This window comes from Acomys minous (genome assembly GCF_964271855.1).
Source record: "Acomys minous genome assembly, chromosome: 1".
NCBI classification, from domain to species: domain Eukaryota; kingdom Metazoa; phylum Chordata; class Mammalia; order Rodentia; family Muridae; genus Acomys; species Acomys minous.
Window position 1 is genome coordinate 26,086,827 of NC_140483.1, and position 26,632 is coordinate 26,113,458.

General features: G+C 47.7%; 1 protein-coding gene and 1 long non-coding RNA gene across 7 annotated transcripts in view; one reads left to right on the plus strand and one right to left on the minus strand.

Moving 5' to 3' along the window:
- LOC311596124 overlaps window positions 1-4,769 on the minus strand; it is a 96,427-nt gene extending 91,658 nt beyond the window's left edge. For 3 of the 5 annotated variants that reach the window (XR_014778717.1, XR_014778718.1, XR_014778719.1), the window contains exon 1: window positions 4,581-4,655. This is a non-coding gene — a long non-coding RNA (uncharacterized lncRNA). Of the gene's footprint in view, window positions 1-2,571; window positions 2,613-4,580 lie in introns of all 5 variants that reach the window. The other 2 variants (XR_014778716.1, XR_014778720.1) reach the window with 2 other exon arrangements.
- A 171-nt stretch (window positions 4,770-4,940) lies between these two features.
- On the plus strand, window positions 4,941-26,632 carry MGST3 (microsomal glutathione S-transferase 3). 2 transcript variants are annotated; one of them, XM_084779320.1, is made up of 6 exons: window positions 4,941-5,076; window positions 20,534-20,657; window positions 21,926-21,999; window positions 23,262-23,319; window positions 24,920-24,992; window positions 26,384-26,632. In XM_084779320.1, the coding sequence occupies exons 2-6, from the start codon at window positions 20,541-20,543 to the stop codon at window positions 26,518-26,520; spliced, it is 459 nt and encodes a 152-aa protein (XP_084635446.1). In that variant the 5' UTR covers window positions 4,941-5,076; window positions 20,534-20,540; the 3' UTR covers window positions 26,521-26,632. The 2 variants fall into 2 exon arrangements, with proteins under 2 accessions (XP_084635446.1, XP_084635445.1); XM_084779319.1 differs by having other exon boundaries at window positions 4,946-5,085.

The following is a 26,632-nucleotide window of genomic DNA, read 5'->3' on the forward strand; positions in this document are numbered from 1 at the left end:
GGGGTCATTATCACGGATTAGGTAATGATGGAAACCATTTTGGAGGTGTTGGAAACTACAAGGATTTGGGCAATTACAATTACCAATCTTCACATTTAACACCCACAAAGGGAGAAAACTTTGGAAGCAGAAGGTCTGGTCCTACAGTGGTGGAGGTTAATACTTGCCAAGCCACAAAACCAAGGTGGTTCCAGTGGGCCCAGCAGCAACAGCTACTATGAAAATAGCAGAAGTTTTTAATTACTGCCAGGAAACAAAGTGTAGCCAGAGAGGAGAGGCAGAGACGTGACAGAGAGGCTACAGGTAACAGCAGACCCATGAGCTCAGCCAAGCCCAGTGACTGCAGGGCCTGGCTGCAATGAAGGCATGTCCTAGACAACACTCACGGCTGTGGGCAAAAACCAAAAATAGCCCAAGGACTGTGTTTCTGACTAATATGTAATGAGTTGTTTTAGTTTCTGTTCTACGGAAAGGATAAAGCATTTAACAACAGGTTTTGATGTAGATTTTTTTTTTAACTAAAACTGCTGATGGCTACATGTAATGGTGCAATCATGTTGCTGAGTAAGTGTGTGTGTGTGTGTGTGTGTTAGAGCCAGGCCTGGTAGCACTCTAACCTGACACTTGGGATGCAGAAGAAAGATCAGGAATTCAAAACTAGCCTGAGCAACATAGCAAGTTCAAGGCCAGCTTGTGCTACAGTGAGATTCTACTTCAAAAAAAATTTTTTTAATGTAGAAATAAAAGAAAGGAATAAATAGCTGGGTGTGGTGGTGCACACCTTTAATCCCAGTACTCAGGAGGCAGAGGTAGGCAGTTCTCTGTGAGGCTGAGGCCACCCTGTTCTACAGAACCAGTTCCAGGACAGGCAGGGATACACAGAGAAACCTGTCTTGAAAAACCAAAAAAGAAAGGAAGCAACGAAGGGAAGAAGGAAGGGTGGAAGCAAGGGAAGGCAGGAGGGAGGGAGGGAGGGAAAGACTTAAAACCATCTGGTTCTTCCATCACAGTGAATAAGCCCTCCAAATGTCTGTACCGTGCTCTTTGTACTGGTTTCCTTTTCTGTTGCTACAGTAAACACCATGACCATAGTCCATCACTGAAGAAATTGGAGCAGGGAGCAAAGCAGACACCATTGAGGAACTCACTAGCTCATGTTTGCCTACATTATACAGAGTAAAGCCTGGGAACAGTGGGCTGGACCCTCCCACATCAATAGTCAATCAAGACAGTCTCTCTCACAGACAGATTTGGCAGGGACTCATTTGAACAGGACAGCTCTTCCTTCAGTTGAAGTTCCCTCTAGGCTGTGTCAAGTTGATAATAAAACCAACCAGGTCACCTCACTTCTTTAAGGGTCAGACTCCTAGGAGCAAGCACCTGTCAGGCCCAAAGACACATGCTCACACTCCCACCAAGGAGAGGGAGAACCAAGCCTGTAACTTCACCACTACTACATCCTACCTCCACTGACTACAACAAAACCAGAACAGTCAATGGAGCAGATGAGTCATTCATTCAGGGAGAGTCAATGAAGGAACTCAGAAGAGAGGAATACAAAGGAGAGAGAGGGGGGTGGGAAGTAAGAGAGAGAGAGAGAGACAGAGAGAGAGAGAGAGAGAGAGAGAGAGAGAGACAGAGAGAGACAGAGAGAGACAGAGAGAGACAGAGAGAGACAGAGAGAGAGAGAGAAGTGCTCTGGAGAATCCTAAGAGCGATAAAGCACAGCCAGCAAAGACTCAGGAAAAAGCTAAGCTTGAGATGCTGTGGGGACTTTACAAGGCAAATGGTGGCCTTTTAGAGAGCTGTCTGAAAAGAGGCTTGGAAGCAGAAGCCAGATTGTAAGTGGAGAAGGAATTCATGGTGAGTGAACAGGGGCACAGTGACTTCTGAGCCAAGTGCTGCTCATCAAATTCCTGTTGTTTTCCTGGGGCCTCCAGATATATTATCCAGAGGAAAATGCACACAGGGCTCTTTGCAGCATTCCATTTGATCTTCACAATAGCTTTGGGATGAGTCTTATTGCAATTTAGAAATAGAGGGAAGTAGCTGGGCGTGGCAGCTCATGCCTGTAATCCCAGCACTCAGGAGGCAGAGGCAGGTGGATTGAACTGTGAATTCAAGGCCAGCCTGGTCTACAAAGTGAGTTCAGGACAGCCAAGGCTACCCAGAGAAACCCTGTCTCAAAAAGGAAAAGGAAAAAGAAAAAGGTGGAATTACATTTAATAGCCAGTATTGTAGAAAGTGCTCACTCTGTTATAGTGAGCCTGCTGTTATAGGTATTGGGGGATTTGAAAAAGGATGTACTCTCTGGCCCAGACATTCCTCTTTAAAGGAACTTTGTCAAACCATCACAAGCACACATACGGACTTAGAAAGTTGTACACTGTGATGAGAGACTCAAAACAAGCTACCTCCAGCCAAGGACCTGCATAAAGTGGCCTAACAGTCATCACCATGTGAAGGATGAGCTGCAAGCAATGAAGGGGGAATGGGTTACAACGTATAAACCCGACAAAACAAACAAAACAGTAGCCACACCATTACACCACCCCGAGTGTGCATACGGACCTGTGTAATTCGGGGGTTTTCTCCTGTATTTCCGAAGGCTTCTACAAAAGACAAATATTGCTTTGGTAAGCTTTTGGTTCACTTGGTTGATGGCTTTATTGTTGTTTGGTTGGGTATTTTGGGTTTCTGATCAGGTGGTTGTGTGTGTGTGAGAGAGAGGGGGGGAGGGGGGAGGGAGAGAGAGAGAGAGAGAGAGAGGGAGAGAGAGGGAGAGAGGGAGAGGGAGAGGGAGAAGGAGAGGGAGAGGCAGAGGCAGAGGCAGAGGCAGAGGCAGAGACAGACAGACAGGCAGGCAGAGACACAGACAGAGACACAGATACAGAGACAGACACAGAGACACAGAATCAATGAGTCTAATTAGGGTTGGCCACATGAACTGTTTGAGACAGGTACTCACTATATAGCCTTGTCTGTTCTGAATTCCCTAGGCAGACCAGGCTGGCTTCAAACTCAAGAGATCCGCCTGCCTCTGTCTCCCAGGTATTGGAATAAAACCTTGTAAGGTTTTTTTTTTTTTTTTAGAAAAGAAGATCCTACATGATTAATTCTTGTTTAAGATCAAACAGGAATGTCTGTGAAAGAAGCAGCCAGAATTATGCTGCCTTTCTGGCCATCCCTGCTTCTACCTAGGCCCTTTTCTTATATAGACCAGAAGCCAGAGAACAAGCCCCCTCAATAATGTAGAAATGGCGTTTCCTATTTCTTTCCTCAATGATCGGTTAAAACAAGTCCTTTAAACCCAATATTCCAGGAAACTTGAGGTGGAAACCTTTCTTGTAGTTTGAAAAAAAAAATCATGAGAACAATTTAAAACCAATGAAAGAACAATAGTAAATCTCCTAGGAGCATTCACAGTACTTCTGGATGTGTGGGCATGACCAGCCAGGAAAAACGAAAACCCAGCCTAGGCCCCTTTTTGATTCTAGTCTTTGCTGACTTGGAATCATTACGTTCCCAAGCACTCTTTCTCAGAAATGCAAATTCTCCCAAAGAGGAAGATACTAGTCAAGGCCAGACACTCAGGCACACACCTATAATGCCAACAGTTGGGAGGTGGAGGCAGGAGAATCAGGAGTTCAAGACCAGCCTGAGTTTCACAGCCACATGAGTTTGAGGCTAGGCTGGACTGTGAGGAAGGAAGCAGGAGGAAGAAAGGAAGGAAATGTAAGCTGTGTTAAATATTTTACAAGGCTGACTGATTAAAACCTCAGTGACTGTGGAGGGATGGGAACCTTCTGATTCTGAACAAATCACTTCGAGCTAGCTTTAACACCCTTAGTAGTCATTTATGTATTGGAACAACTGCCCTTATACCTACCAGTCAAATCCTTTCAGACAGTACGAATGAGCCACCAGCATCTACAATCTCAAGACTAAGACTGTCATTAGACATATCAGAGGCTACCCCAAGCTTTGCTCTCATGTGCATACCTGATGTTCCCCCCAATGTATTTGAAAGGGGACTTGATCTATGACTTTCTTTCGTTCTGTTAGTAGAAGCTCATGAAATACCAATTGAGGAACCTGGATTTGTGTCCCCCAGGCCATGGTCACTCATATTTGGCTACAGAATAAACGAGGAGGAGGAGGAGGAGGAGGAAGTAAGGTAATTTTGGTGTCTTTTCAGCTCTCAGTTTATTTTATTTTTATTTTTTGGTTTTCTGAGACAGGGTTTCTTTGTGTAACCTTGGCGTCCTAGACTTGCTTTGTAGACCAGGCTGGCCTCGAACTCACAGAGATCCTCCTGCCTCTGCCTCCCGAGTGCTGGGATTAAAGGCGTGTGCCACCATGCCCGGTCTGCTCTCAGTTTAAAGCAGAAAATAGCAGCCAAGGTCTACTTCTGACTAGTAGGTTCTATCCAAGGCTCTCCTGGAGGTCGCCGCAAGGTGGCACAAGAGGGAGCGCTTGTGCTCTTTGTTAAGTCTGCGGGGTCCAGGGAGAAACACCACAGCGAAGCAGACTACAGTAGCCTGCCTGTGGGGGCGCCAGGAAGAAGGGGTGCGGCTCACCATGTAAGCAGGGCTGTAGTAGGTGCGAAGGGAACTCCCAGATTCTCAAACGCCCCTCCCCAGGTCAGTTCGAAGGTGAAACACACACCTTTCCCCACCCCGTCAGCCCCACTAAAACTCCCTGTTTTCTGCGCAGACGCAACAAGATGACTTACGGTGGCCTGCTGGGGACGAATTGCTAATGCGCAACCAAGCCTTGTGATCTGCCAGGACTAATTTAGGATTGTGGTTACGAAAAGATACTTGGGAAAGAAAGCAAATATGTAGATTGGGGAGCCGGAAAGGTAAACTTGCAGACTATCAGGAACAAGGAGAAAATGCAATCTCGCTTCAGAGACAGTGAGAACGGCCAAAGCTAGAGGCGGTCCCTGCTGCCCGAGCTCCGCCCGGAGGCGTGGCCGCGCGCTCCGGGCGGAGTGGGGCGGATCCTGCGGGACCGCTGGGAGCCGCACCCCGGCATTTCTGCGCAGCTCGGGTCTGCACCAGGCGCACGAAGGTGAGTCAGGTAAGTGCTGGCACCTGAGAGCTGCAGGAGCTTTATCTGGGCTGGGGCATCTGAAGGCCTACACACGCACAGCCTGTATCTCAGCCACTAGGAATGGAATAGGGTCTCTCTCCAACCTCACTTCCTTATAGATCGATTTGAGCTCTGCATTTTCTTCTTCTTCTTCTTCTTCTTCTTCTTCTTCTTCTTCTTCTTCTTCTCCCTCCTTCCTTCCTTCCTTCCTTTCTTTTTTTAAAATTGATTTTTCGAAACAGGGTTTCTCTGGGTGTACCCTTGGCTGTCCTAGATCGCTTTGTAAGACCAGGCTGGCCTCGAACTCACAGAGCTCCATCTGCGGCTTTGGAGCTTCTAGTGAGATCCCTTCCCGCTATCTCCAACTCAGGGAGATTGTCAAGGTCAGCTCATCCTCAGTTCCTAACTCCCCCGCCCGGCTCCCGCCACCACCGCCACCCCCACCCCCACCCCCCCTACTTCCCCCGCTTTACTACAGCTGTGTAAAGACCTGGGGCTCCCTCTTTCGGCCTTTCAGAGACCACTTGACCTTACCCGCACTGCAGCTGTACTGCGAGAAGGAAGACCCAAGCTCTGCAGTGGGAACTGGCCACGCGGACACGATGTAGCACAGGTTTCATAAGTGGCGTGCAAGCGCGGCTCCTGCTGTGGCTGTGTTGTTGCTAGGATCCTTCAAGAGGGTCTCAGAGGGAATTGTGTTTGTTTTCCTCTCCACCTTGTTGAAATGTTTGCATTGAAACCTAATGGGGGGGGGGGAGTGATTTTCCTACTTATGCCCTAATAACAAGAGACTTCTTGGGGGGCGGGGAGGGACGGGGCGGTGTCTTTATTCATCTCTTCCTTGCATGTCTGCAAGTGTTCCTTCTTACCTTGTGTCCCTACAGGGAGACCCAGAACCACAGGGCTGGGGCAGCTGCCGGGTGATGAAGGGACTAAGTGGACTCTGAGTCGTTCCCCTAGGTTATGGCTTCCGCTAGTTCTTTGCAGGGGGTGGGGGTACCAATCTACAAGTGAGTGTGGAAAAGGAAGTAGGGGAAAAGCAGAGGCAGAAGGACGGATGGATGGGTAGGAAGGAACGCTGCGGAGTGGGACTTGATTCCCTTAACTAGGCAAAGGGGGTGGCCCCTGAGAGAAGCGTTCTCTCCATGCTGCGGGCTTAGGTGTGGCCTTGCAGAGTCTGCCGCTAGCAGCTGTAGCCAAGGCTTCCCTGAGGAAATCTGTAGGACATCTACAGACTGCCTGTTCAGGGAATAACCCAAGGTTATTGGTCGGGATTACAGGCGTGTTTTATTTCCTTGTGTCAGTAATGAGAGTATATTGTCTCTGAGTCAGGGGATCCAGATTGTTTCTTCTCATGGGAGCTAAATTTATCTAAGGAGTTAAATGAAACTAACATCTGAAATCCAAACAAGTGCTTCACCCTGGGAAGTACATTCTGCTCTGCTTCTTCCTGACACAATGTTACCGAAATAGAAAACTTTGTCAAGTGATTCTTTTTTTTCTTCAACCAATGTTGCTATATATAAAGTGACAGTGATACTGTGGCTAGCCATAGAAACGACACTCCTGGGGCTTCCTTAGACTAAGAACAAAATACAAAGGCCTGCAACTGGAATCCTAGCACCAGAGAGACTGAGGCAGGAGAATGGTGATTTAAGGTCAGCCTGGGCCATTGAGACCTTTTAAAGGACCAGGGCAGACTTCCCCTTACTTAGATTCCCTGCCACTTCAGAAAGAATCTGAAAGTGAACTCCCTCATAAGAGGACAGAAGGAAACACACACACACACACACACACACACACACACACACACACACACACACACGAGATTTGTTTATCCAAAGAGATGCTGAAAAGCTCCTGAACCAGTTAGGAGTGAATGGATGTCAAATGAACCTGTCAAAAATAATTTAACACCGAATGAACATTTAGCCGATTTTAAACCTATGGTTTAATTTTTAAATGTTTAAAAATTTAAAAAGTCCAAACTTATGACTTAATCATTCCCTGTGTTTAAATATAATCTCTTTAGAATATGCTGCTGTTACTTCTGCAACTGAAGTGTGTGTGTCTTTGTGTGTGTGTGTTCGTGTATTTATGCATGCAAGTGCCCACAAGTACATGTGCATATACATCCATATGAAGACCTGAGGTCAACCTTGGGTGTCATCCTTAATCATTCTCCACCTTATTTTTTAACATGGGTGCAGGGATCTGAAGGCAGCTGCCCAGGCTTGCATGACAAGCACTTTTGCTGACCGAGCCATCTTCCCTTCTCTTGCTGCTGAGTTTATTGATACTCCTCCAGAGTATACTGTTTTCTAGAATAACAAAACCTTGCTATTATTGTCAGCTTATCACTGTGTAAAATTAGCTCTCTCACAGAGTCAGTCCTCTTGCCTATCTGGAGAGAAATGCAGCAACTGAAGCAGGAAAATCACATTGTTTCACAAATGCATTGAGAATGTCATAGGTCCACTTGTTACCCTTTCGGATCTTTCTAGATTTGATCTGCTCCTCAGCAGGAATGTGAATTCCAGGTCTTGGGTGCCATTGCCCACCTTTTTGTTATTCTTTTGAAACAGTGTCTTCACAAGCCCAGCCTTGCCTCTGATCCTCAATCCACCTGACTTGGTGCCCCACATACTGAGACCATAAGCCTGGGTTTTCTCCTTTTTGTATTTGTCCAGCTTAAGAAATGCACATGAATGCTGGGGCTATGGCTCAGCAGTTAAGAACACTTGCTGCTCATCCAGAGGACCGAGTTCTAGCCCAGTACACATGTCACTGGCTTACAACCACTTGTAACTCTAGCTCCAGGAGCTCTGACACCTTCTTCTAGCATCCGTGTGTGCGTATACACACACACATACACACACACACACACACACACACACAGTATACAGTCATACATTTACATTTCTGGCCATTTCAGACACAAACATATATGCATAAATATTAAAAATAAAATAAACAATGGAAGGTTTTCTTAAAGATAGAAACAATGCAAACAGACATGCCAAAGCCTGCTTCTAAGTCCCAAGAGGCATGGGAGGGTTATGCCAGCAGCCTAGGTGGCTTCTTTACTTCGTCACCGGTATCTTGCCAAGGATTTAGCATCTGCTAAGAATTATAACTCTTAAGCTGTCTCTGTTCCTTATGGTGGAAAATCCAAGTAAGATCAGTGTGACTCATTCAAAACTTTTTCCTCGTCTGGAAGTCATAGCTTCGTTGTCCCCTGTGTAATGTCAGTTCATGGATAGGTTTGTAGGAATCAGGGCGAAGTGAAGAGCCAGCATCACTGCTGCCCTGCCAAGCTGCATGCCAGGAGCCTGGAGGACGTGTTCTTCATCCGACTCCTTTCCCCATGCTGCTCATGAAAATGGTCTTCTCTGGGTCTTTCCCAAGATTGCTTCCCCCCCCCTTTCCAATTAAAAATATCACAGTCTGTAATCAGGCACAGGCTCAGAACTAATTACTAGCTCTGCCTTCTTGTTAATACGTTTTATGCTCAGGAGAGGGTCAGAGGTTGGCAAACTTGCTCTTCAGCTTGGTTCAGAGGCAGCATGGCTGAGGCCAAAAGTGTAGAATCTGGGGGCACACACTGCCTGGGAATGTGGGGATCCAGGCTTTGCTCGGTGGTGGCTGTGTGATTCGAAGGACAACTTTAAATCTCTCCAATGCTTAATTCCCTCACCTGGGGTGTATAGGTAGGAATACATGATAGAGGGGCTGGGGGATTTAAATGAATTCATATTGACTTACTTAGAATGGGGCTTAATAAGTACTACAAACAATAGGTCTTCCTCACTCTTCCTCCGGTCTCTGTAACCCCTTACTCACACTGGCCTCTTTCTCTGCCATTTAAACATTGACCTATTTACACTTGCTGGATTTTTGGGGTTTTGGTTTTTGGTTTTGTTTTTTATATACACATATTTTTTTTAATTTTTATTTTTATGTGCACTGGTGCTTTGCCTGCATGTGTAGGGGTGTCAGAGGCATTGGAACTGGAGTCACAGACAGTTGTGGGCTGAGGCATTGGAAATGGAGTCACAGACAGTTGTGGGCTGCCATGTGGGTGCTGGGAATTGAACCTGGGTCCTCTGGAAGAGCACTCAGTATGCTTAACCACTGAGCCACCTCTCCAGCGCCACACACACACACACACACACACACACACACACACACACACACACACACGCTGTGTTCTTACCTGTGTTCTCAGTCACACATTACTATGATAGCCTTCGTCGCTTCCATTCCAGTCTTTCCCCCTCCTCCATGTGTGTGCTCTACCCTCACAGCCTGGCTGCACTCTGGAGGTTCAGAATGTCCTTCTCAGTCTTGGTGTCTGTTGCAGCTCTGCACCTGGGGTGTGGTATGGCCTTGATAACAAAATGGAGACGGAAAAGAGTCACCCCGAGAGAGTGAGAAGTATGGGACTGGAGGCAAGCGTCCTCTGGTAAAAATCCTTTTCCTGAACTGAATTTGTCCAAGTAGCTCCATCTGATAAGTTTTTTTGGTATCCATGATATGTCTCCTTTCTCGTCTAAGGTTGTTGCCTTCAAACCATTAGAAATGTGACATGAGATGGGTCTGGAGTCCCATGTCCTGGGAGGCTCAGCTCTAGGCTATCAAGTATGGCCCAGGGATTCTAAGTCAGGTGTCAGGGTACCATGGCCCGTGGCACTTTAAGCATGGAGAGTCTACTTGGGAGGCAGAGGCAAGCGGATCGCTGTGAGTTCGAGGCTGGCCTGGTTTACAAAGTGAGTCTAGAACAGCCAAGGCTACACAGAGAAGCCCTGTCTCAGAAAATCAAAGAGAGGGGTGGGGGTGGGGGGAGAGCGAGAAGGGGAGGAGACCGAGAGAGAGAAGTGGGGGGGGGGGGGGGAACCTAACATGAGCTAGGGGTTGGTGGTACACAGCTGTAATCCTAGCACTGGGGAGGCAGAGGCAGGTAGATCTCTATAAGTTCGAGGACAGTCTCATCTACAGAGTGAGTTCTAGGACAGCCAAGGCTACACAGAGAAGCCCTGTCTCGGAAAACCCAAATGAAAAAGAAAAGAGAAGAAGCCTGGCACCATACCTCCAGGGACACCTGGAGTTTATTCTACCTATAAATCCAGTGCTCTTGAGTCCCCAAGTACAGAGTTGCCATTTCTTCTTAAAGAGTCTCATTGTCATTCTAGTGTGTGTGTTTAGCATCTTGCCACATAGAAGTCAAAGTGAAGAATAAATAAAAGAGAAGTCGTTTTCTGCCTTGGCCTCCACTGGCCCAATGGTGCAAGCTTGTGCCACATCACCAAGAGCCATTCATCTGGCTTGTAGCTTACCCCCCCCCCATCCTTCCCTCCCCCACCCCCTACCAGCCCAGCAATGAACTTAACAATTGTTTTCATTGGGGGTACAATTTGCCAGTGTTTGAGTCCAAACATCACCTGAAGCCTGAGCTGTGGCTGTTTAACTATAGAGCTGGATGGATTTGGATTAAAAGGGGCGAGTTTTCCATCTTCCCAGCATGACTAACGTGTAGCTATGCTGCCAATGCATTGATGCGGGATTGAAGACCATGAGGTCCTGAGACAGACCCACCATGTCCTGCCCTCTGCATCTGGCCTTGAATTAACAAACACGTTTGATGCATCAGGCTCCCTTTGTTAAGCCGGCTTCCTGTTTGCCACTGGGGGAAAATACAGAGGTTCAGCACCTGGGTTCTTAATCCTTTTCTTAAATGCCTTTAAATTAGTGGCACCTAGGTATGGGACTCTGCACTTGTAGTCCCAGCACTCGGGAGGCAGAGGCAGGAGGACGCCAGCAGTGCTTCTTTGAAGGTGTGACAAATCTGATGTGTTTGTTGCGGAAGTGGACTGGGATTCTCATCATGGAGATAGAGGAGCAGCACAGAGAAATCTTGTGACTCTCGCTGTCTCTTCATTCCTGGAGATGGAATTACCTCAGTGCCACTTCCCTGTCACTTCCTGCACTTCTCCAGCAAGCTTCCCATGGGCTTGGAAGAATCAGGCAGAAGTACTCTCCTCTGGGAAGTCTGCTGGCAGGTTCTTCTGGCAGCATCACATTTCTAGCACTCCAGTGGTGATCAATCCTGTCTCTGGCTCCTGCTTCTGCCACTGCTGACCTTATCTCACTGGGGCAAACTCCCATCAGGGGACCACTGAAAGGCTGGTGTTCCTTTGTGGAAACATCCAAAGACCAACTGGAAGCCGGATAGCTGTTGAGGGAGCTTTAAGTAGGTAAAGTAGGCTTCAGCCCCACCCCAGTCAGCTGAGCCATCCGGAATGTGGAACTTTAAGAGACATCGATTTTTTATGATCAAGCCAACCCTTTAAATGACCATCCCTTTGTCGCTCTCATTAAATTGTTGGGGTTTTCCATATAAAATAACCACAACGATGACACAGCCAGTCAAGTAAGAATTGCTCAGGGATGCTATGAGACTTCGGGGAATGGTGGCTTCCCTGAGCTAAGAATGCTTTGTCGTGGTCACTTTCCTGGTTGTATTAACACAAGACACCAGCCAAAACTTTGCAAAAAGATTGATATCACAAACTGAAGCAGAAGTTGCTGTTGTCCAATCTGAGCTGTTTACTTAAGGTCAAAGAGTAATCTGTCATTTAGGAAAACCTAAAGTACTGTGTAACTTGGTGACTCAGGAGTGATAAACTATTTATTTGGGGCAAGTGCCTAAATCATAAACCCTGTCTTTTGATCTACTTATGCAATGCTGCCTGTGCCCTGGGGAGTTTCCCTGGGCAGCCAAGAGGACTTGGGTACACAGTGGAAGAGAATGTTACACCAGAACTGTTCAGTTGCATGTAGGCTTGCCCAGAACCCTTCCTGTAACTGAAGGAACTATGCCCTAGTGAGATAAGGCCAGCAATGGCGAAGGCAGGAATTAGAGACAGGATTGATTAACGCTGGGCGGAATTCCTAAAAGAGAGCACCTAAGCCAAAGAGCCTAAACCCCCATGCCACTGCCTCACATCCTGAAACGGCGTGAATCCTCGAGGTAAAACCAACAATGCCACATGTTAAGCCTAGATTTTTTGGCTCTTACACTGAGGCTGTGGATGGTGTCTGTGACATACCTACAGTCCCCTGGTATCTGCTAACTAGCTACACTGCACAGCCGTTGCTTTGGCTGCTGTTCCACCCCCCACCCCACCCCCATTCCCTGTAGACCTCAAGGGCTTGGTTATTAGTTATGCCTTGGTTCTCCTAGAAACCCACCATAGCCTAGGACTTTTGGGGGAGGAGACTAGAAGATATTTTATCAAAATGTAAAAGTTATAGATAGAAGTGTTGCTGTGTTTTGAATATATCAAACATAACATACAAAGTAGATTTGTAACACATCCTCAACAGAGGCGTGGATGGAAACCTCCTGTAACGTCATATGCAATGGTAAAGAACTAAGTGCTCCCTCCTACATGGAGAACAAGATAAGCGTGTCTACTTTTGCCTGTTCTAGTCAACATTGTATTAGTTCTATCTAGGGCCGTTCATCGAGAAGAAAATAACCGTCTCCGTCGCAAAGGAAGCAGTGACTCGCTTTCTCAATAGCAGATCTGACCCTGGATGTAAAATATTCTAAAGACTCAGGAAGCTGGGATCTTGCATACGCTCAGTCCCAAGTACTCGTAAGATCAGATCCCAAGGGCCATAAAAATGTACAGTGAAACGGAAGCTCCTCCAGCCGCCCGCCCCCCCCCCCCCCCCCCCCCGCCAGGCTGCTGTGCTTTTCCCTTTGCTCCTGGAACAGAAGCAGGGTGTGGCTGAACTGCCCAGGGCATAAATTCTGCCAAGGATTGTTCTTTATTGCTGCTTCTAATTTATAAGGCTCAAGCCCCCTGCAGGCCGATTTAGCAACAAATAGTAGAGACACTGGTGTCAGTCTGCCTGCTCTCAGACCCCAGACCTACATTCTTCACCACTGATGGAAGCTTAGACAAATTGCCTTATTTTCCTCCTGTGTAAAGTGAGGATGGCAGTTACAGCCACTGTCCATAGGATTGTCATGGGGCTGAACAAGGTTAGCTTATGCAAAGTCTCTGCCTGGCATGTACTCGGTCCTGTGGTTAGATAGTCAACATGTATAAGTGGAAATAATTTCCCATTTTGCCATCTTTTCCATGAGAGTTTACTGGAGATCCTACTAAGCTTCTAAAATACGTCTTTCACTTACCTCATAATACTGCTCATTTAGAATTTGAGGTCCTGAAGGTCCTGTTTTACACAGTGACCATCATTCGCGCAGCGTGTAAAGCCTTAAACTCCAACTCCTTTGGCTGGTGAAAAGTCAGGTCTGGTGACTGTGACAGAGGCTGTCACAGGTCGGGCTCACTAGGTTTTGGTTGGGTCGTGGGTGGAGGACCCTCTTGTCCACTTGTTTAGTTCATGTTGAGCTAAATGTTAAACCTGAAAAGACGGAATTAGTTCTGTGGTGTTCAGGCTCCAGGATAACTGAAAGGGTTAGCCTCAGCTCTCCCTGTGGCCATGATCCTGTTGGAGAGATGCTTCCGAGAGCATCCATCCAGTAGAAAGCTTTTTTATAGGGTCAGCAAGGCAGGGGCGTGCTTCTGTGTGTGACTCGGATACAACCACCACCTCCAACAAATTTCCTTTTTTTCCTAAAACAAGTGTTTGAAATTTTCATGTGGATGGGTATTTCACCTGCATGTATGTCTGGACACTGTGTGGGTGCCTGGGGCCTGTGGGAGCCAAGGAGAAGGCACTGAATCCCCTGAAACTGGAGTTAAAGACAGTTGTGAGTTGCCATGTGGGTGCTGGAAATTGAACACAGGTTTTCTAGAAAAGCAACCCGTGCTATTAACCACTGAGCCATCTTTCCAGCCTCCTCAACAACAGTTTTTAGAATGTGCTCTCTGGGCAGTGGTCAGCATGCCTGGGAACTTTTGAAAGTTGCATTCACAGGCCTCCCCCTCCTGGAGCCCTGCTGAGTCACAAACTCTCGGGGGTGGGGGGTGCCCGCACATCTTAAGAACCACAGCAACACCCATCTGAGATCTGAGTTTCTGTGGTTGTGCACTTGACTATTAAAAACAGGCAAATGGGAGGCTTGTATCTTATATTCTCTGTCTTTGGGTACGTATTACGGTAGCCAGTTGGTCTGTGGGAAACACGACTACAAAAATTCATTGCAGAGCTTCTGTATCCAGACAATGAAGATCAAGTCCAGGAAAAAGTTATCACATTTAAAAACCTTATCTCAGTGGGTCCATAAAAGAGCTGCAGGTATGAATCAGCAAGATGTGTGCAGGCCACATGAGTGCTCACACCACATGGGGCTTGTCTATCAGTTATCGGCTCCTCGGGCCTGGCCCAGGAAGCTATCTGCTGGCTCTGGATTGGTAACAAGGCAAGGTGTGGCCAAGGCTGCCTGGGTGTGGGTTCTGAGCTGAGCTGCCTTCTCCTTGGTGTACCCTGACCCAGAGGCCACCCGCTAAGGGCTGAGAACACCCATCCCTTTCCCCTAGAGTCTGAGAAAATAACAAGTTAGCCAATGATAAAGTATTTTGAACCTTGACTGAATTAAGCCAATCCTATCCTTAAAGGGTAAGGTTTAAACATTTTTACTCCTTGGATCTAAGTTTTTAGCTTTTAGCAACTATGATGCAGACCTCTGCGTCCTAGGTTGTCTTATGTAACTTGTAATCCTGTTTCTTCCATGGTTTCAGCAGATTCTTTGGAGGGAAGAAACACAGACGCACATAGCTGAGGTGAATGTCTTATACATGATGATGAACAATGTCGTGTGTGTGTGTGTGTGTGTGTGTGTGTGTGTGTGTGTGTGTGTGTGTAAGAGGGGGGCATTCTGAAAGTCACCCAAAGTTGCTGCTCTTATCATGTGCTCTGCAAACACCTGCTGCATATGAATAGTCCTTGCCACAAGGAATGCCAAAGCCACTCACTCAGAGATCAGTGGCTGGTCTCGTTACCTTCTCCAAGTGCAGGCCAGGCATACGATGTAGGACTCCTTACTGGGGAGCTGTATATGGAGGTATCACAAGGGCTCTTCCACCCCTTGGGAGGGCAGCATTCCAGGCTTTGTCCCTGCATCCATGCACAAGTGTCCAAAGCCCCTGCAGAAGAGCCACTATAGGAGAAGAGGGCTCTCCACTGTAGAGGATCACATGGTCTCTGCACCCAGGCTAATATCAGATACCCCTTCTCCACCTTTTAGTTAATATTTTGCCTTTTCCAACTGAGCCATTTCACCAGTGTGTGTGTGTGTGTGTGTGTGTGTGTGTGTGTGTGTCTTTAATTGAAATAGAATTATATCATCCCTCAACCCCCTTTTTCCTCTCTCTATCCCCTCTTAGCTACTCTCCTCATGCTTTATAGTCTCTTTGGCTTTGTTAGTGTTATATACATATGTGTATGCACAAATACACACACACACACACACACACACACACACACACACACACACACAATCTGCTGAGTCCATTTTTATTGTGTATATAAGGTTTTAGAGCTGGCTACTTTGCAGTCAACCACCAGTAAGGAGGCTCATCCCTGGGAGAGGCTAATGGTCCATCTTCCAGAAGTCATTAGTGGCCTGGAGTTCTTTGGCTAGAGGCGGGACCCTGTGAAATCTCCTCCTTCCATTGAAACGTGTCCACCGGCACTGCCATTGCAGCCATTTCCAGGAGAGACTGTTTCACAGCAGAATTCCTGGTGTTCCAGCTCCTGCAATGTTTCTGCCCCCTTTTCCATGATGTTCCCAGAGCCATGGGTTCAAGGAGCTGTGATATAAATGCATCAGTTGGGGCTGGGCGCAGCCCCCCACAATCTCTGCTTTGTGTCCAGCTATGGTTTCCTGCAATGGTCCCCATTTTCTGTAAAGAGCAGGGTCATTGATGAGGGGTGGTGGCTACACTTATGTGGGTATGAAAGTAAGATTTGGTGTGTATAAAGAATTACCTTGGTCTAGCAAAATGGCAGTAGTGGGCTATTTTTCAAGGTGATCTCACTGGCTCTGGGTGGTTGGCTGGGTTTCTACCACCAGGCATGATTTGCTTCTGTTGAATGGGCCTTAAGTCCAATTAGATAGCTGTTGATTGCCACCAAGCTGTGAGTCACGCTGACCGCGCCCTTATGCACATCTTGCCAGGCTGGTTACTGATGGACTTCATAGGCACGCAAGTGGGTAGGGCTGTTTGATTGCTTCCTGCCCTTGGCAGCTTGAATAGTATTTTCTGGAGCCATGATAGCTGGAGTACAGGAAAGAGGCTTTCCGGTCAGATCCAGCCTTGAGCCATCCAAGTCCTGTGTCCTCAGTGTCACCAGCGTCTTTCTGTCCTGGGTTTTGCTTACCCCCACCCAGGTTCATACTTGTCACCGTCACCTTCATGACAGAGGAGCCTGGCAGAACATTAGTTTGAGCACCTCTCTTGTCTTGTCACCTGACTGCTCTCAGACAATCAAAAAAACAGGAGTCAGCAACTAATCCCTATCCCCGTGTTTTACCTAGCTAGAGTGAAAACCCGATCCCGCCCTAACATCTGCCCTTGTCCACTTGAGCCTCTGCGCTTGCAAACCAACCTGGAGCAGATCCATTTCATTTCGTTGTCCTTACAAGGGCAGCTCTGAGACAGCCTTAGAGGCAGCTTTTGTTTTCTGTCTTTCTTTTTAAATTAATATATTTATTCAGTTTACATCCCGGTTGTAGCCCCCTCCCTCCTCTCCTCCCAGTCCCACCCTCCCTCCCCACCCCCTCCCCTATTCCACCCACCCACCCACCCACCCACCCGCCCACCCTAGCTTATCAAGTCACAACAGTGTTTAATTTGTCTTCTTCCCCTGTGGCCTGGCAAGGCAGTCCCTTTAAGGGGAAGTGATCAAAAAGCAAGCAACAGAGTCCATGTCAGAGGCAGCCCCGCTCCCCTTCTAGAGAACCTAGGTCCAGTCCATGCATGGTTCTTGGTTGGTGCTTCAGACTCCACAGGCCCCTCTGGGCCCTGGTTGGTTGGCTCCGTTGGTCTTCTTGTGGAGCCCCTGTCACCTCCAGGTCTTTTTCTCCCCAGCCCCACCCCATGTTTCCATTAGGCTCCCTGTGCTTCACCCAATGTTTGGCTGTGAATCTCAGCATCTCTTTCAAACCGTTGCTGGGTAGAGCCTCTCAGAGGACAGCTCTGATAGTCTGCAAGCATAGCCGAGTATCGCTAATAGCGTCAGGGTTTCACTCTTTTCCATGGGGTAGGACTTGGAAGATGTGAGGTGACTCTAGCTGAGACTCCTAGTAGCAGGGGCCGTGGAGACTGAAGAGGACACCCTCTAACTAGACAAGACTCCTGGTGGAGGGAGGGGAACACCAACCCACCCACAAAAACTTCCATCTAAAACTTACCCTGCTTATAAGACATGCAGGGATAAAGATAGAACAGATAGAGCAGAGATTGAGGGAATGCCCAACCAATGCTTGGCCCAACCCAAGTCCTACCCCATAGACATATAGACATAGAATATAGACATATAAACATAGACATATAGACATAGACATGGACACAGACATAGACAGCTTCATTTTCAATGGCCTGTTTGGCCCCAGTGGTTTGAGCCCAAGGATGGCAAGTAGGCACGATCACTTTTTATTTTTAAGGAGGTGTTCAGAATTCACACTGTATTTTTGCTCTATAATTAGTACCATAACTTCTAGCGTGTGTTGACTTTATAGCTTGGCAAGAGAAGGAAGGAGAAGAGACTTGGAGAGTATCCAGGCCCCCTTGTCTCTGAAGCTGGGCAGGTGGATCTGCTGAGCTGGAGGCGCCTTGTGCTGAATCATAAAGACAGGCTGGCCCAGAGTGTGTTTGGCCTCTCTGAAGGACAAGTGGGCAGGGCAGGGCAAAGATCATAGAGGGGAAAGCTGGTGAGGATTGCTGTGTGCTGTGCCACATGAATCTCGAGTTGACTCCCACCCCTAACACTTCCCGCTGTACACTCTGGGCGCGGCACGTAAGCTCTGGGTGTTCCTCTGACGGTAGAGGTACTGGAATCATGCCCTTTTGATTTTAAGGGTGGCTAGAAACATTCTGCAGCAGGGCAACAGCCTGAACTGGCTTCTGGGGAGATGAAAGCTAGCACTCATCAGAGATGGATTTTATTGGTGTTGGTGGGTGTGTGGATGTGTGGGGTGGGTGTATTTGCAGACAAATGCGTGTGGAAGCCAAAAGAACTTGGGTTGTTGTTCCTCAGGAGGAACCCACCTTGGCTGTTGGTTGGTTGGTTGGTTTGGGGGGGTTGGTTTGGTTTGGTTTGGTTTGGTTTGGTTTTTGAAACGAGGTCTCTCACTGACACCCAGAGCTCACCAATCAGGCTACAGTGGCTGTCCCACCAGCTCCTGGTCTCTCCCTCTGTCCCCACAGCAGTAGGATCACAAGCCTGTGACATCTTGTCTGCCATTTTTACCTGGGTGCTAGGGACTGACCTCGGGCCCTCATGGTTGCTCAGCCAACCCCTCTCCCCAGCCCTTTAAAATACAGCACACATTGGCCTTGAACTGACGATCCTCCTGCCTCATCCCCTTAAGAAGCATTTGCCTACCACAGCATGTACTTTCACAGCCAGTAAGAGGTCACACAGGAGCTCCTGGCTTGAGACAGCTTTGCATGTGGGAGTAAGTCGCTTCAGCATATTCTGACGTGGTGCAGCTGCTCTTTCTCCCAGCATGCTCTGAACCCTTAGTTCACAGAGGTCAGTGGGTAGCCCAGAGGGCTGTGAGATGCTTAGGGCTTCTTCCACCAGCTAGGTTTTGTTTTCTCTGAGGCCCAGTCTAAATCTTTCCCTTGAGACAAGAGCTTGAATGCCCAAACCCCTCAAGATGAGCCAGGATTAGCTTTTCCTCGAAGCAGTTTCATTATGAAAACTCCCTCATAGTCATAAATATTAAAAGAATTATATCTTAAAACTATAGAGCTACGACCTCAATCTATAGTTAACATTTGCTCAGCTTGTAGTACCAATGTTTTATGCATTCCAGTGTCAGAACCCTTTGAGGGGCTCGCATTGAGGTGATGACTTGATGGACAGCCTGGGTTCCCAGGAGCCTGCCACACCATTGGAGTCTTGTCTTGTCCGCACCATGGGCTCGGGGGCCGTGCCTTGATGTCAGAGCACACAAGCAGGGCTTCTCCATTCTGGTTTCTAAAACTGTGCCAGCATGTGACCAGGATCAGGGTGGAGGGCAGTCACAAGGTCCTGACCTCACAGTAGCCCTCTGCAGAAGCCATTGTTGTAGATGCCACTTCGTTAAAGTGTGTCACGTTAAATACTTCCCAATGCAAAGTATAGTGGCCATGACATACTTTGATGACTACTTCAGTGATACCGGTAAAATCTGTAAATGAATGTTGAATCACAGGGAATATTCATCTAGTTATAGCAGCACACACCTGTCATCTCAATACTTGGGAGGCTGAGGCAGCATGGTTGCTGTGAGCTTGAGGCCACTCTGGGTTATATGTTGAATAACAGGCCAACGTGGGCTACACCGAGAGTCTGTCTCCAAAACTGAACTTAAGGAGCCCATGGGATGGCTCAGAGGGTCAAGGTGCCTGATGCCTGGAGTCCAACCTTCAGGGCCCACGTGGTGGAGAGAGAGCAAACTCCTGCAGGCTGCAGGTTTTGTCCACCCTCCATGTGCATATGGGTGTGTGTACACACAAAAGTGGTAGAGGATAGATAGATAAATAGACAGACAGACAGATATAGACAGACAGATAGGGGAAAATCTGTTTTTAAAACTGAAAGGAAGAGATGGAGGAAGGAAAAGAGGTGAAGGAAGGAAGAAAGGAAGCACATGTACAAATGTATCCTTCCCTGAGACTCTTCTAAATACTAGAGTAGTTTTTAATTCTATTGTCTAATATGCAGTAATATTTCTAGTGACCTCTTAGAAACACCTTCTTTCTTTTTTTTTAATTGGGCGTAGTGTCTGTGTGTCACGTATGTATATATGTGTGATATATGCATGTGTGTGCACTTGTATGTGTGCAGGAGCTCTTACATGCACATACTCATATGGAGGCCAGAGGTTTACTTTGGGTTTTTTCCTCTCTTACTCTTCTACATTATTTTTTAAGGCAGGTTCTGTCACTAAACTGGAAGCTCACCTTTTTTTTTTTTTTAACTGAACTGGCTAGCCAATGAGGTCCAGGAATCCACTTGTCTTCTTTCCCCACCCCCAGCACACACCCCAGCACAGGGACACAGGGTGCCTAGGATCCAGACTCAGGTGCTCACGTTTGTGTAGCTAGCAGTTTACCTGCTGAGCCATCCACCAGCCCTCAACTGTCCTTCTGTTCTGTACGCATTTGCAGGTAATGAGGCCTTATGCCACACAAAGGCCACAGTGTTGGGCTAGTTTCCTAGTGTGCTGTGCTTTCTTCCGCAGAGCCACGATGGCGGTCCTCTCTAAGGAATATGGATTTGTGCTCCTCACCGGCGCTGCCAGCTTTGTGATGGTGCTCCACCTAGCCATCAACGTGGGCAAAGCCCGCAAAAAGTACAAGGTGGAGGTAAGCAAGATCACAGACGGGTGCTTCTGTGGGCTTCCTGAGGCCACAGGCTTATCCAAAAGTTTGCTTTCAGTGGTGCAGGAAGGAGGCTAAGGGCAGGTGGTAGCAGTGCCCAATAGAGTTTTGTTCCTAAGATGCAGGAACATAAAAAGTGCTGAGATGTAGTTTACACTTTGTTGGACTTTGACTCCTTTGTAGAAAGACTGGGCCTCCTGGGATTAAAAGTCCATTTTTGTCTGGAGCTGTGTGCCAGGGACAGTGCTATTTTCTAAAAAGGGTGAAGGGGCAGTATGCTTCCTAGTTGGCCACTTTAAAAATGATGTCTTGCCAGGTGTGGTGGTGCACACCTTTAATCCCAACACTCGGGAGGAAGAGACAGGCAGATCTCTGAGTTCCAGGCCAGCCTGGGTTAACAAATCAAATCCAGGACAGCCAGGGCTACACAGAGAAACCCTGTCTCAAAAAAACCACACCTGTAATCCCAGCACTCGGGAGGCAGAGGCATGTGGATTGGTATGAGTTCAAGGCCAGCCTGGTCTACAAAGTGAGTCCAAGACAGCCAAGGCTACACAGAGAAACCCTGTCTCGGAAAACAAACAAATTAGAAACAAAACAAAAATAACGTGTTAAGTTGATTTTTCAAGCTTTCTTAAGTAGGAGACCTGGGTTTAGCTGGTAGCTGCAGAAAGGAAGTCTGTTAAACCCTTCCTGCAGTTCTGCCTGAGCTGGGAGGGGAGCTCCTAACGCTCTCCCTGGTGAGCAATTTAGATGTCTGTTTGCATTTAGTATCTTGTAATTAAACTCCCTCAGTGGAGGTTCTTTTCCAGCGTCCCTATCTGGCTGCTTCTCCTTTTGTTCTAATGGACACTTGCAATAAAAGTCTCAATTATCTGCTCCCTGTTCATGGCAATCTTAAAGGGACGTGGCCTGTGATAACTCTTCAGAATCAGCCATTTCTCCGTGGTGTCTCTTTAATCACCTGCAGGCCACCATTCATTTATGACGTCAGTGAGGAACGCTAGCTAGGAGGAAGCCACTCCTGTCTCTAGTGCAGCCACCACATTGTCGCAGGTTCTCACTACCTTATACCAGTTAGAAACACCAGACCTGCTGCTGAGAACGGAAACCCTTGTCACTACAAAGACCGCGGCAGCAGCAGTGAGGCCCTCGCCCACCAGGGCTACAGCAGAGGTGCTTTTGGAATACCTCCTGTTGCAGTGCCAGTTAATTCTCCATACTCACGCTCTGTTCGGCCTTTGCTTTAACAGTACCCTGTCATGTACAGTACGGATCCTGAGAATGGACACATCTTCAACTGCATTCAGCGAGCCCACCAGAACACGTGAGTGCCATGGTGTCAGATAGATGCCCCTCGGTTCAGGCCCGAGTCTTTGGATTCACTGGGTGGTAGCCTGGCGATCACAGGCACCACATTGAAATGTTAGTGTGTAGGGGCAGGCAAGATGGCTCAGAAAATTAAGGCACTTTTTGCCAGATCTGATCATCTAAATTTGATGCCCAGGGCCCCCAGGTGAAGGAGAGAACCAAGTGTAACTTACACATGGAACCATGGGATTGGTACACACACATATATTCCGCCATACACACAAATAAAAGTAAAAATAAAATTAAGTTACTGTGTGAACAGATTGAACACTGAGCAAAACTAATTATTTTTAGAATGGAAAAACCTCTGAGCTGGACTGTGGTGGCGCACACCTTTAATCCCAGCATTCAGGAGGCAGAGGCAGGCAGATCTTGGTTAGTTCAAGGCCATCCTAGTCTACAGAGTTGAGTTCCAGTGCAGCCTGATAAAATGAACTTAAAGTGAAAAGGTTTTATTCTGGTCAAAGGTCAAGGGCCGGTCCATCGTGGTGGGGATATCCAAGTGGCTGCAGCCAGGGGATGGTGCCACCCACAGTGGGCAATTCTTTCTACTTCATTTAACACAATCAAAATAGTCTTCCATGGGCACGCCCGCCTCGCAGCTGACTCTAGGCCCTGTTGACAGCTACCAGCAGCCATCACAATGTCTTTAATGTGACCCTCTGCAGCGTTTGCAGGTCCCATCTGATTGTATTCACTGCTTTTCATGATATGACATGATCTTAACCATGTGATCAGATCACCTGACAGAGGACTGAGTGGAGGAGGGATTTATATCTGCTCACAATTCAAAGAAAGCAGTCCAAAATGGAAGATAGAATGACCAGACTCTCAGTGGTGATGGCGGAGACCTGCAGCCGGTCACAAAGGCAGACAGGAAACAAAGTCCTCTGCTGGGCTGTATCCCTCAGAGGTCACCCTTAGTGGCCTACACCTGCCAGTCAAGCCTCTGTCCAGAAGGTCCCACAACCTCCCAAAGCAGTGCCACCACACTGGAGACAGGTGTCCTAACACTTGAGCCTGTAAGACATTTCAGATTGCACTTCCGCTAGGAGACCTCTTCCGTCTGTGGGTTCTGTGAGCCTGCCTTCTCCCTCCAGTGTTTGCACTTGGGCTTCTAAGCGGCCCACATGAATGTGCAGCCCCTCATGGTTCTTGAAGGTCTGGGTAGACATCCACGGGGACGCTTGTTTAAAAGCTGCTTTCTGTCCATTCCAGGTTGGAAGTGTACCCTCCCTTCCTGTTTTTCCTCACAGTGGGAGGTGTTTACCACCCGGTAAGTTTCTTCTGGGGTTGTTCACCGTTTAGATGTAGTTCACTGAGCACAGGGCAGAGGAAATGAACACTGAATGAGGAGACGTGAGGCACTGTGTACTTAAAAGGCTCTAATGTATTGATTTTGTTACCAAGTTTGCTTTAAAGTAGGCGGTATGTCACCTGAGTTTTCCCTGCGCTGAGGAAAAGCCTCTTAGACACTGTCTAGCTTTCATGGGGTCAGCTGAGCCCCAGAAGAATGGAACTTTTGAACCCAGGTCTATCTAATTCTAAAAGGTTCATGTCCAAAGGAAGTGTTTTGGTTTGTTTGGTTTTTGGTTTTTTTTTTTTTTTTACTTTTCTTTCATTCATTCACACATGCATAAAAAGATCTACCCACACCCAAGGTTACAGCAGTGAACAAGACAGGTAGATGGCTGATTCATAGACCTTCCCACTAACTGGGGACGTAAACCAAACACGCTAAGTCAATTATTTAGTTTGCTAGAAGGTGGTGAGTGCCCAGTAGCAAACAAAGAGAGCTGGGAAGGGAGTGTGGAGCTCAGAGATTTTTGACTAGTGTGGTCAGGCTCAGGGCTCTTACCGGAAAGGTAGCAGTTAAGCAAACTCACAAGAGGTGGCGAAGCAGGAGCTGCAGGTGTTTGGAGCATCGAGCATTGAGAAGCCACGACAGCTAAAACAGGCATTTACTCATCCCCGAGGCTCGGGCAGTGAACGGGACAGGCAGGCATCTGTGCACCTGAAAGCAGCACCGAACCGGTGTTGCAGAGTGGCTAGTGATTGCGCAGCAGCGCTGTAGTGAAGAATAGCGTGGTGGGCGCCAGCCTCCGCGGAGAGTCGCTGGGGCTTCGCCTATAGTTCTTCAGCCTCCTGTTGTTACTTCGTATCCAGAATCACCTCACACAAGCTAAGCCCTGACATAGCAGCCGGCACCACTCATAGCACTGCCATATTGGAAGCGGGCTTGGGGCGGGCCCCCTGCTCACCCTACCCCAAGCTTGTTTCCTCTTACCCTTTCTGACCAGGTGAGTTACTGATAAATGAAGCAAAGGAAAGGGTCTTTCAGCTTGTATAAGCTTTTACTCTCTTCCGTCCAGGGTGTTGGGATTGGGGAGGCTTTTTATTCTGAGTGCACATATTCAGGCGTTTCCTGTACATTCTCCTCGCCTTTTCTCATGGAGCCCCACCCCTACTGTGTGCAGGCTGCGGGCACTGACTGCATCCAGCCACTTCCAGCGGGCATCAGTGGAGACAGTGCAGCCCAGCAGTCAGTGTGGGACCCAGGGTCTGGCTTCAGACATCAGTTTCCTCTTTTACTCACCCTGGAGCCCTGAGGCTTGCCCGCCCTTGACCTGAGCCCCAGCACCAGTTCCCCCAGTTCCTCAGAGCAGCCCACCCATAGGGAAAGCCAGGACTTACCTGCCACCAGTCTTGACTTTCCTGACCAAAAACAAATACCCCCCCCCATTATTTCCTAACTCTGTGAGAAATGTGTTACCAAATGCATGAGATTACAGTTGGGCAAGTGTAGTCAGCTCTAGGCATTAATTAATAAAGGTCTGTTTCTAAAATGCAAACACCAAATTGTCCTTTTGTCTTAGCGCATAGCCTCTGGCCTGGGCCTGGCCTGGATTGTTGGTCGAGTTCTTTATGCATATGGCTACTACACAGGAGGTAAGTACATGTTGGCATCTGCCAAGGAAACACACGTTAGATTTGTCTTTTTTTTTTTTTTTAACACATACTATGTGCCCACAGAGGGCAGAGAGCGTGTTAGATCCCCAGGAGCTTCCGTTACAAGTGGTTGTGAGCCACCTGACATGGGTGCTGATGGCTAAATTCTGGTCCTCTTCAAAAGCAGCAAATGCTCCTAACCACTGAGCTGTCTTTCCTGCCCCCAAAGCAAAGTTTACTTGGTTTTTGTTGTTGTTGTTGGTTTTGTTTTGTTTGAGACAAGATTTCTCTCTGTAGCCCTGGCTGTTCTAGAACTTGTTCTGTAGACCAGACTGGCTTCAAACTCAGATTCACCTGCCTCTGCCTCCAGAGTGCTGGGAGTAGTAACGGCATGCACCACCACCACCCAGGCAAATTTTAAATATTAAGTTACTATATTTTAAAGCAGGGCTTTAAAAGTGGGGAAGAAGTAAGCCGGGCTCAGTGGTGCATGCCTGTAATCACAGCACTCAAGGAGGCAGAGACAGGTGGATCACTGTGAGTTCGAGGCCAGCCTGGCCTACAAAGTGAATCCAGAACAGCCAGGCCTACACAGAGAAACCCTGTCTTGAAAAAAACCAAAAAAAAAAAAAAAAAAAAGCAGGGAGAAGTAGGGCTGGCGAGCTGGCCAGCTGTTAAGAGGACTGCCTGCTCTTCTGGAGGATCCAGGCTTGATTCCCAGCACCCACATGGCAGCTAACAATGGTCTGCAACTCTAGATCCAGGGAATCCATGCAAGCGGTGCACAGACACACATGCAGGCAAAGTACCCATATACAGAAAATATGATAAAAATTTAAATGAGGAAGTGACTTAATAATTAAGATGAAAAGTCTATTCTCTTTACTCTTACAGTCCTTAGAATAATAACAGCCCTTTGAGCATTTTCTGTGTGCCAGTTGCGTGTCTGTGAACTTTTATGAGTGCTCTCCACCCTCATAGTAATTCCATGTACAGCAAACAGCCTGTTTTATAGATGAGGAAACAGCTTTAGAGATGTTAAGCTTCTGCCCAGAGCCACCAGAAATCAAACCAAGGTGGCACATTGGCAAAACCTAGCCACTGCTGGGATAAATGGCCAGCAAAGAGAGAGGAAAGGGCTGTGCTTCTTCATGCTGGAGGTAAATGCTCCGTCCGAATGGGCCTAGAGAAAACTGCTTTCCTTAACAGAGCTCTCCACAGTCTAGGCGATGCTATTGTAGAATTACTTTGCACACAGCCCCTAAAATACTAATGGTCCTAGGCTACACTTGGTCATCCTCCCAAGGATGGATGGTTGAACATACGACCTGGGATGCTGGAACTGAATGGCTTATGGATGTTCTGGTAACTTCTGTTCTCTTGGTTTTCAGACCCTGCCAAGCGGTATCGGGGAGCTGTGGGGTCTCTCGCCCTCTTTGCCTTGATGGGCACAACGGTGTGCTCTGCCTTCCAGCATCTCGGCTGGATTAGACCTGGCTTGGGCTGTGGCTCCAAATCCTGTCACTGAGGAAGGACCAGCCTTCCAGCTCTCGTTCACCTTGGATGACTACCTTTATTTCCAGCTCCACTGTTTTTTAACTATAATAAAAAACCTATCTGGCATCAGCCTCGTAACTAAA

Coding starts and splice junctions, on each gene's coding strand:
- MGST3 (XM_084779320.1), top strand. CDS start 20,541: ATGGCGGTCCTCTCTAAGGAATATGGATTTGTGCTCCTCACCGGCGCT. Junction 20,658..21,925: donor GCAAAAAGTACAAGGTGGAG/GTAAGCAAGATC, acceptor TTGCTTTAACAG/TACCCTGTCATGTACAGTAC. Junction 23,320..24,919: donor TGGGAGGTGTTTACCACCCG/GTAAGTTTCTTC, acceptor CTTTTGTCTTAG/CGCATAGCCTCTGGCCTGGG.